The sequence below is a fragment of the Odocoileus virginianus genome, chromosome 1 (genome assembly GCF_023699985.2).
Source record: "Odocoileus virginianus isolate 20LAN1187 ecotype Illinois chromosome 1, Ovbor_1.2, whole genome shotgun sequence".
Lineage (NCBI taxonomy): Eukaryota > Metazoa > Chordata > Mammalia > Artiodactyla > Cervidae > Odocoileus > Odocoileus virginianus.
Window position 1 is genome coordinate 35002546 of NC_069674.1, and position 20007 is coordinate 35022552.

The 20007-nt window shown below is 40.3% G+C and overlaps 1 protein-coding gene across 3 annotated transcripts in view; it reads right to left on the reverse strand.

Moving 5' to 3' along the window:
- Positions 1-426: 426 nt before the first annotated feature.
- The window catches only part of VPS41 (VPS41 subunit of HOPS complex), a 197682-nt gene continuing 178101 nt past the window's right edge, over positions 427-20007 (reverse strand). For all 3 annotated transcript variants that reach the window (XM_070466633.1, XM_070466630.1, XM_070466639.1), the window contains 7 exons: positions 14556-14610; positions 13768-13908; positions 12407-12543; positions 5614-5713; positions 5179-5223; positions 3588-3667; positions 427-2990 (listed from right to left, as the gene is read on the reverse strand). In XM_070466633.1, coding sequence (XP_070322734.1) covers positions 2910-2990; positions 3588-3667; positions 5179-5223; positions 5614-5713; positions 12407-12543; positions 13768-13908; positions 14556-14610 — 639 coding nt within the window. In that variant the 3' untranslated portion in view covers positions 427-2909. The remainder of the gene's footprint in view (positions 2991-3587; positions 3668-5178; positions 5224-5613; positions 5714-12406; positions 12544-13767; positions 13909-14555; positions 14611-20007) is intronic.

Genomic DNA, 20007 nt, shown 5'->3' on the forward strand with positions numbered 1-20007 from the left:
GACCGTGTTTTTATTTCAGAACCACTGTTCTGGGTGAATGTAAAGAACGGCCTGGGGACTGGCTCCCCCTGGAGTTCCTGCTTCTGAAGCTTGAGTGTTTCCTTCTCTCTCCTGCCTTATCTTCACTACTAACATCACACTGCTTCTCATCACCCCTAAACCTGCATTGCAGGAGACGGGCATTTCTTTCTAGATTTTATAAAAGGACACTCAGCTCCATGTCCAGGAGTAAGTGTGAAGTCAAAGTTACTGTTTCGTATCAAAATTGGTCTTGATTAAAATTTAATCAAGTCCTGATAATCATGATCAAATGGTGTGATATTTAGCACATAGAAATGTCTCTTTACACAAATATGTACGTACATAATATTCCTTATTTAGTGCTACTGAGAGTGAACTTGAAAAAACACCAAGAAACGTGTATACTTTTGTTTATAGAAAGTTTACTTGAACGATTTGCACTGCTCTGTGCAGCTCGTCCCCTTACGGAGGTGGAGAGGGGGTGAGGGTCCTGGCAGCCAGTTCTGGGGGGCTGGGTGAGGCATTCCTGGAGGGTCTGCCTCTCGTCTGTTTCTTCACTTCTCAGTGGTTCTGGAAGCTATTCCATACTCGGTGATAAATCTGTTTCTGCTCCTATAGCAGATTTTGTTTTCTATCACTGACCAAAACAGGTTAAACACTTAAAAAAAAAAAAAAAGGATCAAATGGGTACTGGTTAAGATCATGGGGCCCTGAAGGCTGACTGTATGGGTTCGACTTCCAGCTGTACCCACTGCCTGCTCCCTGACCTTAGACAAATTGTTTAAACTTTACGTGTCCCAGCTTCCCCATTTGTAAAATGATGATAATGATAATGCCTATCTCATATGGTTCGTATGAATGATAATACATGCAAAGTGCTTGTATCAGTTGCTGACACACAGTGAATGCTCGATGTTTGTTTTCATATATTAAATATATGTATTTTAGCAATAGACCCACCAAATAAAAAGCTATTGAGAATGTTTCAGAAATTCTCAAAGGCAGACATACTTAAGCTAGTATAAACAGTGATTGCTCAGTTTTTTGTTTTCATACTATTAAATACACATCGTTTAGCACTAGAACAACCAGTTACATTTTTATTGAGAACGTCTCAAAATTTTTCAAAGATGGACATACTTAAACTAGTATAAAGTCTTTTTGGCTAAAAACAAAAGCAAAATAAAACTGTTATCACAAGATAACTTTGAACTTGGTGGTTTCACACTCAGAGATTAGCTTTTTTAAAGGAAAGGACATGAAATTTGAAGTCAGCAACTATATTCTTCTCAAATATAAGTGGAGTAGCTTTGCTTTTCAGCTGTGTTTCAAATTGGGCTCACTTGTGTGTGTGTGAAGGAAGAGTTGCTCTGGTTAAAAGTAAAATCTAGCAGTGTAGCAGAAATATCCCTAATCTTGGAATACGGAAATACTGAAAGGGTTGACAGTAACCTCTAACACTTCCTAGTTCTAAATATTTAAGACTAACCAGTAAAGTCTGTTGTCTTCTACCGAATATTCTTTTTAACTCCAGTGCAAAAAGATGTACTGTGCGTTTCCTGTGAACTTGGGCATGTGATTTCTTAAAGTAGAGCCCTGCTCTGAAGTGAGTCACCTTTGTGATAACATCTCTGCACTTTGATTTCTCTGCTGGTAAACCTGGGGATATAATATCTTCTTGAGGTCAGGAGGTAGTCTGGGGAGTCATGAGAATGAAATGAGATGCTGCTCATGGGAACGACTGTACCAAGTTCAATAGTTGATATATGCTTGGTAGTCATTAGCATCCCACCCTCTCCCCAAAAAGGCAGACACAGAAAGCTGTATTCCCTTTTTTGGGACAAAGAGAGCAGGGACAGCAAATACGTGTTTTTCACTGGTTAGAGGATGGCAATGTAACCCAAGGAAATGAAAACAGTAACTATGAGACATAGGCACAGGTTTGAATTCTCTCCCTCCGTTTTATGCTATGTTCTACAAGGGCAAAGGAGGCTACAGGAAACACTGTCATGCCCATCCTCCAGCATCAGCCACCTTTCTCCTGAGCATCTCTTTCAGATTCCACAGCATCACTCCTATCCTCCCTGCTAGCGACACCCGCCCACACTCCCTCACACTCTAGGTGCTGAAACTCTCTTCCATTCCTTATGAGGGTGCCAGAATGCTTGATTAAAGTTGTACAACCCAGTAAAAGTGAGTCTTTCACAGTGGGAAGAGCTAACATTTATTCGATCAACAAACGCTGAGTGCCTGCCAGGGGTAGACACTGCTGGTCACTGGGACACAGAGAACATGAAACTGGTCATCGGTCAACATGAAACTGCATGGCGTCAGACTGCTCTTGTTATTCCCAGACATCACACAGTCAGTGACAATATGCACAATGTTTCATTCAATACCAAACAAGAAGGTAAGCACAGTTGATGACATACTAAAAAAAAAAAGCCAAACCCAGCATCTGAGAGTGGTTGCTGGCAGAGGATAAGAAAACAAGGTCCAAGGTGCTGCTAGACAAGCCTCAGTGGTGAGGCACTCAGCCATCTGGGACAACTCTCAGCAGTCCATGTTATGGCTGGACAGTTTTACTGAAATGTCACTTCCAACTCCAAGACTTCAGTTTCTCTTCCTAAATAATGAGTCAAACAAATAAATGATAAAATACTGACTGTGAACACACATCTTTCAAGGTATGGCTGGGGAAAACCCTAACTTCTTTATCAACTGCAAAGAGAAACATCTAGTAAACAGAAGAAGATGCAGAAGCTCTTCTTAAGCATAATCTAAACATGTACGAATCTCTTAACAGCACTGGTGTCAACAAAAGCTTCTGTTGCTGCAAAAGCAGTCCTCAAAGAGTAGCGAGGAAGAGGCTGACAAACAGAACTGAGCTATTTTTTCATCTCCAAAATGGCACTTCCTGGTCCCCGGTGCTTCGCACTGCAGATGTTACAGAACTGTGCAGGAGAGGTCTAAAAAACACAAGTAAAAATGCAGACTTTTAAAAGATCATCTCCTTCTACTATCATATCCAGATGGGATGCACTGGTGGAGGATGGGGAGCAGGCCATGCGATGTCGCTCCTTTCCCGGGAGGGTACAGCTGGTTCACATGGGATTCTGTCTAGACCAGCTGCTGTTCTGGGACTCAAAGGACGCCCCACAGAAAGGCGAGCCTAATGTGACCCAGGGGCACCTCGGGGAACCCACCTTGACACTGAAAAAACTAGTGTCGTGATACAGAAATCAGGGTGAGAAAGTCGGACACAATAGAATATGGTTCTCCCTGCAGTTCACGTCTCTGGAGCCCAGCAGTCATCGATTTTATCTGAACAAATTTATACACATGAGCATGCTTTTGTAATGTTTAGTGTCATGTACTATGCAGTTTTACATTTGAGAAATAGGCTCATCACTTTTTCTGATGTGACAAACTATAACTGTGAGACACAGATGAAGGTTATAACTTTGAACCAGAGGATGTCAGAAGAGGATGGTTATCATTTTAAGCACATCCCTCTGGCTGCACCAACTGCTTTCGAGTTGGTGGTGGCCAAGCCACCCACTCACCATGCTAGGCACAGGCAGGCACTCCTTGTGGAACATATGCCGGCAGTGGAAGACCACCATGCTGAACGGCTTCGCTGCGTCTAGGGGGAGAGGGCAGAGAAGGGAGAGGAGCTCAGGGCAACAGCAGTTTCATTTTCAGCCAGAAGCTGCCCTAGGGGATTGCTAATTTACAATCACATCCCCGCCAAGCGGCGCGGCTGAATGCAGGGCAGGCATGAGTCCTATTGCTCTGGGGTCCTTGGTTAGCTGCCTGGCTTCCCAGTTACTGCAGCTACACACGGGATGATTTCATGGCAAGGCAACAGCATTTGTTGTTAAAAAAAAAAAAAAAATATATATATATATATATCAGCATGTGTATGTGACTTTACAAGGTTCTCCCTCCCCCAGCCCTGTGTACATAATCGTGACACACCACATACTGAAGTGGATTCTGTGGTTTGTAAGGATGCTTTCTGCCTGAAAGCATCTGCGTTTGCCAAGACCCTTCAGTGACTTCAGGGCAGAGCTGGGCGAACATCCTTGGTGTGACCTTGATCTGTACCATGAGTCCGCTTGGGCACTGCACCTCATCTGCTCCTGCTCCGTGTAGCCAGCTTAGTTCCAGTAAGATTGAACCCTTAACAGAGTAAATTAGAAATCTGACTACTGTGCAGGTGCATGTGGTTTCCTTCCGTTAAAACACTGCAAAAGCTCGCTGCTTTTCCTACGCCCACTGCGGTCTTTCTTCTATTTTTTATTATAGTGGATTTACAGTGCTGTGCTAATTTCTGCTCTAAAGGGAACAACAAGATCACACTGTGTAGTGCAGGGAACTATAGTCAATGTCCTAGGGTGATCCATAATGGAAAAGACATGGAAAAGAACAGATATGTGTACGCATGCGTGCTAAGTTGCTTCAGTGGTGTCTCTGTGCAACCCTAGGGACTGTAGCCCTCCAGGCTCCTCTGGCCATGGGATTCTCCAGCAAGGATACTGGAGTGGGCTGCCATGCCCTCGTCCAGGGCATTTTCCCAACTCAGGGATCGAACCCACGTCTCACTGTTTCCTGCATCGGCAAGTGGATTCTTTACCACTAGCCCTACCTGGGAAGTCCTGGATATGTGTATAACCCACTGCAATTCTTAACATAAGCACTTAAAATCCAAACCTCTACAGAAGACCCCAAGTGGAATGACTTCTTGTGCTCCTGCCCTATTAAATAATCCCTCAAAGCTAAGTAAATGCTACACAAACTAGGTCTTGTAGTGCTTCTCCGGGTTTTATTTATACATCTGAAGCACTTTCTTAGCTTCTCAAAAACTGCTTTAATTTCTGCTTCAAAATATGGAAGTCTCTCTCTTCACATCCTGTGTGTTATTTGCTCAGTCGTGTCCAACTCTTTGGAACTCCGTATTTTGTAGCCCGTCAGACTCATCTGTCCATGGAATCCTTTAGGCAAGAATACTGAGTAGGGATATGGCTGAAATTCTTCTCTAAGCTGAATTATTCCAAAAGTTTTATAAAGTGTAATTTGCTAACTTCAAAATTTTAACTCTGCTCATCATTAACACATATCTGGGAATTTTTTCTCCCCACCCAGCCATCTTACCTGATGGAAGAATAGGGGAAAGGCAGGACTCACAGATGTTCTCCTCTGCAAGGAAACGCACACAGTAAGTCCCCTACATACAAACCTTCAAGTTTCAAGCTTTCAGAGATGCAAATGTGCCCCTGGATGCCAGCTACTGTACCACACTACTGTACTTTTCAAGGTAATGTACTGCAAGATTTAAAATGTCTACTTTTGGGTTTGGTGGTTATGTATGATTTGTGTGAAAAAGCATTATAAACCTATTATAGCACAGTACTACATAGTCAATTACGTTAGTTGATACCTAAGCTAACTTTGTTGGATTTACGAATGTGCTCTTATTAGAACATATGTGGGGGACTTGCTCTACACTTGGGATTACATAAGGTTTCTCTTTGTCCTGTCTGAAAGCGAGGCATGCAGTTCCAATATGATTCTTTCCATTTTACTTACCATCAACCAGAATGCCTTTCATTTGAGTTCGGTGCATCTTCTTTAGTAACGACAGAGAGTCGGCTACGAGAATCTTCTTACAGCCTTCACGAAGCAGAATCTAACGCACACAATGCAAAAGAAAAACCACCGTAAAGAGATTCAAATATGGGGGAGAATCCTCTTACTATTCTCGGGTGGGGTCAGGGAGAGGCGGTCCCTTTCCTTTTAAACCAGTTCCTCTGGCCCACACTGTGAGTTTCCATTCTGGGTTTGGGGGGTGGGTATTGTATTGGAAATTGGGAGAAGCTGTGTGAGGTATGCTAAGCCAAATGTTGTTTTTCACTAGAACTCGCTGCTTTTCAAAGAGGAAAACATTCAGGCCTTCTGGGAGGCTCTGGTGCAGCATCCATGTCGTCTCCTTCTGGCCCATTGGGTCTGAGCGCACATGGTTCCGTGGGGCTTCATGGAAATTCACACGATGGAGACATCGCCACCTCCCTGCTGCCCAGCTCTGGGTCATGACACAGCTGCATCCTGCCCTTCTTCACATCAGAGTCACTCTCGACTCTGAAACCTCTGTGGCTGTTCTGCTTTCACACAGTTTCAATTCATGCCATCAGGGAAGGAAACCGGAAGCGGCCAACTGTGGTCCTCCACCCCGGATCGGCTGTGATAACACGTCCTCCTCTCAATCCCAAGGAGCACCGGCGCTGGGTGCATGCAGCCCGAGGGCATCTCCCCTTATCATGTGAGGGCAGAGAGCCAGGGAAACACAAGTGATGCCTAAAGTTCTGCACCCACCATTTCGAGAGTTGATGAGCAGGAAACTGCATGATTTTACTGTTTCTACATGGGGAAACTGCCTATGAAGTTTTATTCTTCAGAATGCTGCTGGAAATTGAATTTTTCAGATTCATTTAAGAAAACTACCAGATGTCATGAAAGCATACAGAAAGAAGAGAAAAATACATAGAAAAGATCTAAAAAATACTGATGTTGGTAAGCTTTTAAAAAAAACTTATTACCAAACATATCTAGCTGCTCTAATACTAAACGCTTAACACAAATAGTGTCAATCAAACAAAATGTTTCAAAAAGTCAGTTGTAGCTTCTATAATTGTTACAAGCATACTTTGTTCTACTGTAAGATTAAATAAGAATGCATTTATGTTAGTTGTTGAAAACTAACACAAGACTCTAGATTCTCCCTACTTGTCCTTATTTCTCTGCAGTTCATCATCGATAATGATCCCAACCAAAAGAAAAGCACTAGGCTCACTTTTTACAGTAGTAAGAGTGTGTGTATATCAGCAAAGTTATTATGGTTCATTAGAAAGAGCTGCCATGGGAAAAAAATGTCATACAAGGCTGCCAAGTTTCTGAAATTTCCATTTTAAAAGACTCTCTGAATGTTGAACTTTTTGCTGACACTGTCTTGTACATACTGTAATGCTTATCATCAGCATGGCACATGAGACAGTCACCTGGTTTCATAAACCCCTGATATGATACCAGAGCTAGACTGGGAAACCATTTTACCTACTTTCTAATCCATCATTTAAATCACAATGCAATGGGATTTAAATTCTATTTTAAAAAAGCTTTGCCTTTTTGTCAGGTTTATTATCAAAGAAGAATTGCAGAGAAATAAGACAGAAAGACTCAAGTTCTCAGGTTGGAGTTGAAAAAATGATAAAAGTATGCATGTAACTAAGTGATTAAAGAAGCTATAGTTGGTTGTCATAAGCACCTATGTGATGAAGCCAAACAGAAATAATTTTAGAGGTTTTATCTTAAATGTTTATATAACTTTTATTTTCAAGAATATTAAAAACTATCTCTTAGAAGAAATTACGAGCTTATATACTGTGAGTTGAAACCCATGTGAGACCCAAGAAAAGGCAAGAAAGCAGCCACTGTTTCCTCTTAATCTGTCTCTGGATTTCAAAGTAGAGACCTATGGGGAAATGATAAAGCCACAGGGGACTGTGTGTGCAAGGGTCTCAGTTGTGTTTGACTCTGTGACCCCATGGTCTGTAGCCCGCCAGGCTCCTCTGTCCATGAATTTTCCAGGCAAGAATACTGAAGTGGGTTGCCATTTCCTCCTCCAGGGGATCTTCCTGACCCGTCTCCTGCATTGCAGGCAGATTCTTTACCACTGAGACACCTGGGAGGCCTCTACAGGAGATTATAGAAAAAGTAAATACAGGGAAAGAACTTGGATAAACAGATGTCTGGAGTCATTTATTTATTTATCTGTGTGTGTACATGTGAGAAATTTAACTAAATGGAAGTGTTGAAGCTTTTTGCTTCTCTTAGGAATATTCATTCAGCTCAAGAGCCGCTCGAGCAAAGGGCTACATTCTGCTCATTTCCTGGTCCATGAGATAATACGTGGAGGCTCTGTGAGGACCCAGTTGGGCACTCAAATATTTAAATCAATATGTCTATAAGCAATCAAACATATAGCATTAAAAAACATACACTGATTGCTTCTTGGCATATGGCTAAGATCAAGTGTAAAAAAGTTACATGGAAAAAATCTAAGCTACTTTATTAGAGATTCCAAAATAAGTATTATGGATGATTTCCATAGAAATATTACATAAATGCTATGCCGCTGCATTTGCCATAGAAAGACATGTTTATGAAAGGACCCTCTTGAGAATTTGATAGAAATTCTTTAGAGACCATCTAATCTCGAGGCTCTTAAATGTCAATGCAGAACCCAGTGCCAGGCTGAGTGTTTAAGAAACACCAGGGTGGTCTAAGGATCTGTTCCCTGTTCCTCTCCCACAGATCTGGGGTGGTACCAGAAACTAAGTAATTTAAAAAAAAAAAAAAATCAGAATATTCTGGTATACAGCTAGGCTTAACAAGTATTGATTTAACCTAATGGGAAAATTGACATCCAGAAAGTTTATGGGCCCCTCCCAAAGGTCAACAGACTTAACAGCAAAGCTGGGACTAGAGTCTGGGTCTGCAAACACCATGTCCACAGCTCTTTAAAGACAACAGGCTACCTGTTCATCTTCTAGGCCAATCCTATATATTCCTGTTGCAACCTGCCCGTATAATGACTGCATCTCCAGGGACCAATGGGACAACCAGTGAGAAGTACACAAGGTTTAGTCAGAAGGTCTGGGTTCAAATCCAGTTCATCACCTTCCCAGACTGGTGAGTCAACACTTTCTGAAATGCAGGTCTTCTTATATATAAAACAGAGATGAGCGTTCCTGAAGGGCCATTGTAAAGATAAATGACTGTCAAGTGTTTAAAAGCAAAGGTGCTAGGATGCTTGAGAATGGTAAATAAGCTCTAAAAAAAAAAAAAAAGGGAGCAAGAGAAGTGGATATAAATGCTAAATATTGGTTTAGCCAAAAAAGTTGTTGGGATTTTTCCATAACATCTTACAGAAGAAGTGAACAAACTTTTTGGCCAACCCACTAAAGACAAGAAATAAAATTTTTTACAAATATAAAACACAGCATAAAAATTTGGAAATTGAGGTTTCTTGTAAAAATGGAAATATCATTATATATTGTTTTGTAAGTAACTTATATCAAAACAAATGCTATTTGTCCTTGAAATCAGACCTAGAAACATTTTAAGTTTATGAAGTATGATAAGGGCTACTTTTATCCTACTTCACGAAGCTTTGAAATCCTATTGAACCATCATGCTAACAATCTAACAAGGTACACAAACGTGTAAAAAAAAAAAAAGTTAAACATTGAAAATGTGGTTAATTATTTCTTTAACATTAATGATGTCATAGACAGTTGAAGCTTAGCTGTCAGCTTCTAATTCCATTTAGATGGAATTAGACGTGATACTGAGAAAAGTTGTTGCATCTTAGAAAATATGAAATTTTAAAAGCAGAAGTGATGTTCAGTTTTTCCCCCCAATTTTCTAACTTTTCTCTTTCCAAACAGCAATTCACTTGAGGAGTCCTCCCCCAAAGCTCTTTCAGTACCAAGTAAGTTTTATAATTCAGTGGACAGAATTGTACATCTGATCCTTAGATTACCAATGCAAATCAGCAAAAAAGGTGCTGAGAAGCCCTGTAGTAACCTTTGTCTAACACTTGACCACAGTTTCCTACATTATACTGAATGGTTCTTAATGTCTTCCAAGGTCATTCCCCCCAACTCCCTGCCCCCAGGCATAACAGGGTCCAGATTCTTGCTGATTCATGGACCTGAAAAATATCCCCTAAATTTTTTGGGTGTCATTGTCAGAGATGAAATTTTTTAGCCTGTTAAAACATGTAAAAATCAACTATAGTTTTATGGAAGAAACAACAACAAAAAAAGACTAGACAGAATTTTAAAAGTATGTGAAACCTTTCTGGAAAATTCAGACTGCTCTATAAATAGATTCAAGTTATTTTTATAGTGATCCCCAGTAGGTTGTCAGGGAAAGAAAATAGTTATTAATGAAGAGAAGTAGCCTTTTTCATAGAAAATAATTCTAAACTTTTCATATATAAGCAGGAAGTACCTCCTGGAATTCTGAACAACCTGCCCCAGTAGAGCATTTTCTCCCTGCATCCTCCAAGGAGATGTCTGAGGTCCAGAGAAGACTGCAGCCATTCCCACAGACCCCGCCCCTTTCCCCATGAGTCCCTCCCATTCTGTCCCAGAAGCCCCGCCCCATGGTTGGGGTATTACAGGCTACCTTGGACCCCCAGCAAAGTAACTCCCAGCCTCTTTAACACACCAGGGGCTACACACTTACACATCCTAAGGAAAAGCTCTCACTTAAAAATGTAACGAAAAGGATAAAATATTGACTTAGCAGCTGTTTATTAGTAGCTAATTTTTTTGATGGAATTCACTTTGCACCTAATAATTTTATTTTTATTCCCGGCTGACTCAGAGTTATGCAAATATATTACTAAAACATTAATGAGCAGTGAGACCCAGCAGTGCCCCTGAGCTAGGTTCTCTGGAAAGAGCCTAGGAAGAGGGGTCTATTAGGTGTTTTTGGAGGTACTGTAGAGGCTGAGAAAAAAGTAAGGCATAATTTTCAACTGAGAGGCTAGGCTTCATGCAGGACAGCTGGAGGACAGAAAGGGTAATTATTTGGTAACCTTTCTTGGGGTAGATCTGTGGAGACACTTAAGTGACTTCTTGACAAGTTGGAATTTGCAACTTCCAGGCAGACCCGGGGTGTTGAGAGCCGAGGAGCTACAGATCACTGTCAAGCTCGCTCCCGTCCAGGGCTTTACCGGGTCTGACACTGGAACGGCTCTCCCTAACGCCAAATTCATGCTTCAGGATGAAGTGGCTCATTCCCGGTCTGGATGGCTCTTCTGCATCCCCTGAGAGCTGCACAAAGCACAAACCCCTCGTCACCTCTCCTCACCTAGTAACCCCTTCCTACATTTCCCTTTCTCCTTCCTCCAGCAACCTTTCTCTGGGTCACCCACAAGCCTCCAAATTCCACTGGAAACAAATGCTTATTTCTCTGGAAGGTTTCTGTTGAAGAGGCTGTTTTCCTACTTGCCTACGCCAAGTACTTGTTTCTCGCCCGTGATGCCAACCTCCCAGAAGCCTTCTAAGCCAAGGCTTCCAGTTTTGTCACATTCGCCCTCAGAAAAACCTCTTCTCCTTAAAGCTGAGTTATCCAGTAAGGCCAGTCAGCTTACTGGATGTTAACTCCTAGTTTGAGGAGAAAGTTGGACCCTGGCTCACAGCTCAGTGCCCACCAGACAACTCCTACCCTCACAGTTTCTTGACTAATTCCACTCCCATGACCTCTCCCATCACTGTACTTTCTGAACGTGGTCACAAAGACTTCTTTGGAAATGTTTAACAATATCTTCCTCCCTGGCCATAGGCTCCTGGCCCTCCAGCTCTGTTAGTCCTTGACATTTCTTAGTTTTCTTTTTGATACCACTGATCTTCCTCATTTTCTCCTCCTTTTCACCCAGTCTCTTACCTGAACTCCAAGTTCAGCGGGTGCTACGCAAATCCTCATCACGTGCTCCCCCTTTCCGACCCTGGAGACCATTTCTCTCCCCACAACCCTGTCTTTTGGCTCCACCTGCACAATCTCTGCTTCCAGGAAAGCAGTGTCATCCCCATTTAACCAAAAACTCATTTCCAAATGAGCTAGAGAAAGAACAGTCTGAATTTTTCAAGAAATGTGCTTTAAATAGTTCCAAGTTCTCTGGACGCTACTAGCATTCCAAAATACAGTCACTGCTAGAGGCTATTTTAAGGAAAAGATCAGGATGCTCTGTGATTGGCATGTTAATTATTTATATGAAGATAACGAGTTCTATGGCTCTTATCACAAATTCTGAATTATTGAGGGTACTAAACTTGTAATACTCTAGAAAAACAGACAAAAAGTAAAACAAAATTCTGTATTTTAAGATCTTTCAGGCAACAGGATACTGAGTGGCTTCAAGGAAATGATCAAACTATTTGGGGAAAAAAAAAGTTGTTTTTTTTTTTCCATTGCTCCGAATGGACACAATGCTCATTCTACTTCAAAATGGTTCAGGTGGTCTGATCTAAAAGCCACTGTAACACTCCCTCACACTCTCCAAGGCCATGCTAAGTTTACCCTATAAATGTGAGAATGCCTGCTCACAAGGAGAGAAAATCTGGGGATGGATAAGAAATTTAATGGGTGCTATTTGTAGCTTCTTTATTTGAAAAATATCCCAAATATCTGGGCCTAGGTATACTGTGACTATCAAACTGAAATGGATGTCCACAATAAACCCTAGAAATGTTTATCCAGTAGTCAGTCAATTTACTCAGCAATGTCCACTGATTCAAGAAAGGATACTTACTTGTAAATTGTAGTCTTGTAGAATTTTAACTAAGGAGTCTCTCAAATTAGGAATCTCCATTCCTTCCTTAATACGGTGAATCAGTAGAATCGGGTCAACATGTGTGCCGATGTTGTTTAACAAGCCAGTGATAAATGCTACAGGATACCACAGAAAACACCATATAAGCAATGGAATGGATGCAATTTTAGGCAAAAAGTTATATCCTTGTAGTAAGTGTTAAAACCATCTGAACTTCTAAATCCTCCCAAGAATTAATCTTCCTTTACTTTTCTCAAAAAAGCAGCTTAATGAGAAGAGATTTAAAAAAACAATGAATTGGAAAACAAATGATTGCTTTGGAACACAGTTTGTGATGTCAAAGAGAGGTGACTAATATTTATTGTGAATATACTATGGCTCAGTTATCATATACTTTTCTCCAATATTCTGCAAGGTGGGAATGTTTTTTGTTCCCATTTTATGGAAAAGGAAAAAACAGGATGGTTAATGAATTTGTCCAGGATCACACAACCAGCAATTTCTGAACCCAAAATCAAAGCCAGGGTAGGCCCAGGTTTACAGTATGCTTCATTACCACTTTGCCTCCCGTAAGATCTTGAACTGCTACTCTCTTATGCTAAACTAGATTTGCAAAGTACCTTATCAGTAATGAACCTGAATAACACCCTCCTCTTGTATCTCAGAAAAAAACTATTGTAACAGTGGTTTCTAGAAAATCTTGAAATAGATAAGCCTTCTGACCAAAAAGTAAAAAAGGGGGAAGGGAGAGATTTTAAACCATGGCTGCTAGTTTCTGAATCATATCTGTATCTTTAAAAGAGGACTTTCATTAACTTTTGTTTCCTTCCAAAATGGGAGACCCACGCAGATGGTCAAGGAGGGGCAGTGGACAGACACTCCTGGAGCTGCACTGATAGGGCAGGAGAGAGAGGCTGGACGCTGCAGCAGCAAACCTCCCAGTACAGCCGATGTCCACAGTGGCTGTGGGTTTCCATAAAGAGAAGTGATAAGGGCTAGACAATACACTTCCAAAATAAATGCCCCTGTGTACACACAAAACCAGAACCTTTCATTCCGTCTGGTGCAGTAGGTAAAACTGTGCTTCATGGGAGCAGGGTTAATCTCATGTCCATCGCTTGTTCTTTATCAAGTTCAGCTAGGCAACATGAATTGATAAGGCTCTAGACTTCCCTGTATGGGGAGAGTTCGGGAAATTGTTACTATGCACCTCACCTATTTTTATTATAGATACTTCACCACATTTTTAACTCAGTGCATCCTGAGATGATTCTTACTCTAGACACAACTGGCTAAATGGAGAGAAAGACGTTATAAAGGCAGATGGGTGTTCTACTTACGTGGTTTGTCGATGGAATATAAAATCAGATCCTCCCAGAGTTCTGCATCATCCTGCTCCTTGGCAAATTCAATCGCTTTATCAACGTCATGCAATTCCTCCATAATCATCTTCAGGGCACTTCGACTGTTACCCATTCGGCCTAGAACAATGTGAGACACACGTTTAGGATAATTTAATTAAACGTTTTAAGAGAAATCACCTCTCTATTTGTTTACATAGTTTGATAGCCATGAGAAAAAGCGAATTTCATTCTGTGACAACTGAAACTTACTAAAATAAATAAATCCTAATTACTAGGTATTTACTTTGTACTGAGTATTCCCTTAGGTGCTTCACATGAATTACTTTGTGTAATCACTGTAATCCGAGGAAGTATGTTCTATTTCAACTTTATAAAAAAGGACAGACATGTTAGTCACTTGCCAAGATCATATAGCTACTAAATGGCAAATCTGGAATCTAAAACCAGGTCTGTCAGATTCTGACTTCCTTCTCTTTAAAACAAATTTGTCAACCCATCCACAATTTATTTTGATTTACACTGTAAAGTGTGAGCTGATAGTTTTATTACACAATACCAATTATTATCTCAGTAGCATTTATTAAATAATGCTACCTTCTTTATTGAGCTATGAAGTCTCCTTTTCCAAATATTAAATTCTTATATAAAACAGGCTTTAACCTCTGTTACTTTGGTCTAAAACCTATGTCCATTCTTGGAAAATTTATATCATGTTGTCACCCCACTCTAGTTTATGGGGACCAAAATGAATCAAAGCTACTTACTCAGAAGATAAACTGTCTCTTCTACAAAGTTTCTCTGTTGACAGATCTCAAGAGCCTTCAAATAAAGCAAGGTAAAAATGTTATGTGTTATCATATAAAAACAAGTATCTACAGTCACTTAAACATACAAGTTTGAAAGAATTTCTCCACTGCCTCCCTTTAAAAACAAAGCAGAAGTAAATAAGCCTCTTTAAGTTTTGCTTGTAGCTGTCCAGATTTCCCTGAGAGGTGCTGGATCCTACACAATTTAACTGATAACATATTTGAGGTAGAACATTCCAGAGCAAAGGCAGAAAGCGAGATGCTGAAACAAAAGTTCTTCCCCACAAAGCTTTCTCTCTTTCTGCTACTTGAGGTTTCTTCACGGCACTGGTCTAAGCCCTATTTCCTTCCATTGGATTGTAAGCTCCAGGAAAGGACTACTGTTCACAGCTGTATGTTCCCTGTGGAGCAGTAAACATTTGCTGCATAAAGAATTAAATACTGGGGTGGGAATATTTCTACTGCTGGCTTACAGGGTCTAGAAAAAACTGTTCAAGGATCTGTCAAAAGTGGGACTGAAAAGATATGTGCACCCTAATGTTCACTGTAGCGAAGACATGGAAACAACTTGAATGTCCATCAACAGATGAATGGATGAAGATGGTGGTACATATATACAATGGAATACTACTCAGCCATAAAAGGAACAAAACTGGTTATCTGTAGTGATCTGGATGAACCAAGAGTCTGTCATACACGGTGAAGTCAGAGAAAAACAAATACCATATATTAATGAATTATATAGAGAATCTAGAAAAACTGTACACACTAACCTATTTGCAGGGCAGGAATAGAGATGCAGATGCAGAGAATGGACTGGTGGACATGGGGGTCAGGAGGGAAAGAGAAGGTGAAACGAACTGGGAGAGCAGCACTGACGTATACACACAGTCGTGTAAACCAGCCAGCTAGTGGGAGGCTGTGGAGAGCGCAGGGATCTCAGCTCGGTGCTCTGTGATGACGTGGCGTGGGATGGCGATGGTGGGGCGGGAAGGAGGCTCGAGAGGGAGGGTATACATACACATATAGCTGACTCATTGCTGTACCGCAGAACATTGTAATTATACTCCATTTAAAAACAAAGTAACACCTTACTTTAGAATTGGAATGAAATGAAGATAATGTTTTAGAGTTGTTTAGTCACTAAGTCATATTCAACTCTTTCGGGACCCCATGGACTGTAGCCCACCAGGCTCCTCTGTCCACAGGATTTCCCAGGCAAGAATACTGGAGTGGGCTGCCATTCCCTTCTTCAGGGGATCTTGTTGGCATGGATTCTTTACCATTGAGCCACCAGGTACACAATCACTTAAATGAGAAAATGAGAAGACCTGAAGGTCACAATGAGGAAGAAACGTCACTAATTTGATCACTCACACAATTCCTTTAAAAATAATGCAGCAGACAAAAATGGAAATATAGATCAATGGAATACAATAGAAAGCCCAGAGAAACCCACACACCTATGGTCACCTAATCTATCACAAAGAAGGTAAGAATATACAATGAAGAAAAGACAGTCTCTTCAATAAGTGGTGCTGGGGAAACTGGACTGTTACATGTAAAAGAATGCAATTAAAACACTTCCCAATACCATACACAAAAATAAACTCAAAATGGATCAAAGACCTAAATGTAAGGCTGGACACTATACAACTCTTAGAGGAAAAGATAGACAGGATACTCTTTGACATAAATTGTAGCAACATCTTTTCTGATCTACCTCTAAGAGTAATGAAAGTTAAAACAACAAAAAATAGGACCTAATTAAACTTAAAAATTTTTGCAGAGCAAAGGGAACCATAAACAAGACAAAAAACCAACCCTTAGAATGGAAGAAAATATTTGCAAATGAAGCAACCCACGAGGTATTAATCTCTAAAATATACCAACAGCTCATGTAGCTCAATATCAGAAAACAACCCATTCAAAAAAATGAGGGGAAGCTAGAAACAGACATTTTGCCAAAAAAGATATACAGATGGCCAACAACCACATGAAACATGCTCAACATCATTAAATATTAGAGGAATGCAAATCAAACTACAATGAGGTATCATCTCACATTGGTCAAAATGGCCATCATCAAAAAATCTACAAACAATAAATGCTGGAAAGTGTGTGGAGAAAAGTATGGCAGTTCCTCAAAAACTAAAAATAGCGCTACCATATGACCCACCAGTCCCACTCCTGGGCATATACCTGGAGAAAACCATAATTCAAAAAGATACATGCACCCTCATGTTCACTGCAGCTATCTACAACAGCCAGGACACAAACAAATGTCCATCAACAGAGGGCTGGATGAAGATACTACATATATACAATGAAATATTACTCAGTCATAAAAATGAAGGACACTCTGCCATTTGCAGAAATGTAGACGGACCTAGAGACTGTCATACAGAATGAAGTCAAAAAGAAAAAATGTCATATTAACACCAATATGTGGGATCTCAAAAATGAGACACACGAACTTATTTGCAAAGCAGAAATAGAGACACAGAGGTAGAGAACAAACGTGTGGACACCAATGGGGGAAGGAGGTGGGATAAACTGGTGGTAGGTGGGAGACTGGGATCGACATTTCTATATACCTTGCACTGTATCAAATAGATAACCAACGAGAACCTACTACAGAGCACAGGGATCTCTACGCAGTGCTCTGTGGTGACCTAAATGGGAAGGAAATCCAAAAAGAGGGGATGTATGTATAACTGATTCACTGCTGCATAGCATAAATTGATACAACATTGTAAAGCAACTATTCTCTAACAAAAATTTAAAAAGTGATGTGGCAGAGATGGCAAGATGTTCCCTAGTATCCATTGCCCATTTCTTCTATAGTAGTAAGATTATAGGTGGTTGAGTGATTGCCCAGAATTAAAACCTCAAGGCCTCTCCGGTGGTAGGAGAGCTATGTGACCAGTATCCACTATGGAGATGAACCAGAAATGTGGGACGGCAGCTTCTGGGTCTCAGAACACCCTGCTCTCTTATTTTTAATCCTTTCATCCAAACTGCTCTTGGAAACATGGATGATACAGAAGATGCAGGAGACCTGGGTTGGATTCCTGGGTCAAGATCCTCTGGAGTAGGAAATGGCAACCCACTCCAGTATTCCTGCCTGGAAAATTCCACGGACAGAAGAGCCTGGCAGCCTACAGTCTGTGGAGTCGCAAAGAGTTGGACACAACTGAGCACATACACAAAGCATAAAAGCATGTTTTCTTTTAGATTCTTGAATATTTCCGAGCAATAGTGCTCCATCTAGAGGAAAAAGTAGGTAACAGGACATACATACGTGCACGTGTGCAAAAAAGGAGAACAGAAAACAAGTGACAAGACAGAATAATAACAAAAATTGAGTAAAATATGATGTAAAAATAATATTCAAGTTTTTCCTTTCCTTATTTAATGTATAGGTAAGTAACAGTTAAAATTTGGGTGTTAACTAATGGAAACTTTATCAGCCCTATCTACCATATCAGTTTTATAATGATTTCTACATAGCCTTGACCCCATCATCTCTTATACAGTCTTATTTTTCTTTAAGGAAAATTAGTAAACTATGCATCTCCTACTTTATTCCTCCAGATTCATATATACTGCCACCTTGTGAATGCAATTAGATATGAGAGTGACCATAAATTCAGGTATTAATTGATAAAGCTAATATTTTGCTTTTAACTGTTCTAGGCATAAGCAAATCAAATTTGCAAATGTGAAAACTAGGGCCTGATGACCACACCTGGAAATGACAGAAGAATGAACAGTTGAAAAACTGATGTCTCTCACAATTCTTGCAATATTGAGGAATATCTTTATTAGTATTACTGCTGTTATTATTTTAATTAATTTTTTGAACCTGAAAAAGATGATTCCTTACCACAGTGGAAAGTATTTGGGACCTAAAGTTAAGACACTCAGGTTCTAAGGCTCAGCATGTTGTCTTATAGCTCCAGACTGGGGGAAAATCTACTTAGGTTTTTATGAGTCAGTAGTTTTTCTGTGTTACAAGTAAATATAAAAGGAATTTGTTTCTAAGATGAAACAAAGTGTGCACAGAGTTATTATTTCTAGGGAGAAAGGAATGAGATGCTGCATGAATTAAAGTCAAGAAAATCTGCTTTAAGATGGCTTGGTGTACCTAAGCAAGGACAGTGGTATATTTTTTGCAAATATACAGACTTCCCACAATGGGGTCTCAGGCAAAGATAATCTCTAATAAAGATGTCTCAAAGATCTTTAACATGAAAGCCTAATGACTTGATTATAGTGACATGTTTCAACCATTACTATCTCAAATCCATTTTGTTCAAAATTCTCTTTCCACTGAAAGTTATCTTAAAAAAAAAACAAAAACCTACTTCAAATATAATTGTTCTCAGGTTTGTGTTGAATCCTCTTATCTGCAATTGATTTTTCCCAGTAGCTCAGACAGAAAAATTCCAAAGGGCCCACACAATGCTCCAAGTGAGTTCTCTGTATTAGAAATATCATGTGTGGGGATGAGAATTTCTGATGCTGTCTTTGTGGGCAGAGCAGTGTGCTTTCCATTGAACACTACCAGACTAGAAAACTGTAAACCAAATGGGCTGAAAGCATATTCCAGACATGGATGTACTGGAATCCAAGTGGAGGCTTTGTACGGTGTTCAGCAAAGGGGAAGAAGGATGCCTGGGTGGGTGCTGATCACCCTTGTGTGCGGGGCTCTGGCTGAGTCAACAGGACAAGGCCAGGTCTGCCTGGAAACACGATGTTTCCTTCAAAGTGAGGTACAAACTTTTCAAAGATGAAGTTCAAAGTTCAGTTCAAAGATGAAGTTCAAAGATGAAGATTCTCCCTCTTTTTCTAGATTATAGATTCAGAAGTGAGAAAAGAGAGGAACGTTTGCTTTTCTTTTTTAAGATGATGTGTTTCCAAATTTATTCTTGAGAAAAAGCCTTAGGGCCCAAAACGTAAACTGTTAATGTTTTTCATAGACTAATATGCAGGCAAGATTTTTTTCTTTAATTAACTGGAGATGCAGAAAATCCATTGAGCTGAAACTGGTTCATAGTATTCAACACATTTGAAGTTAATCATCATGGGCTGAAGAAGCAACTAGAAAAGCTGTGATTGCACATAAATTGTATGTTGTCAGTCAACTTCTTAATACGTGTCTCTCACGGGTCACTTACTTTGTTTTGTTGCTACATATGGCTGATGGTAGAAAGTACTTGCTCTCTGGCCATCTTAATTCAGGAAGACACGTGTAGATGGTAGAGAGCATTCCAGATGGTGTGAAGAACCATGGAAAACAAAACTGAGGGTCTTCAATCGCCCAGGTTCTAGTACACACATGGTGAGTATTGTAGTTTATTTTGAAACAGCAGGCTCATAACACTTACTAGTTCATATTCAGCCC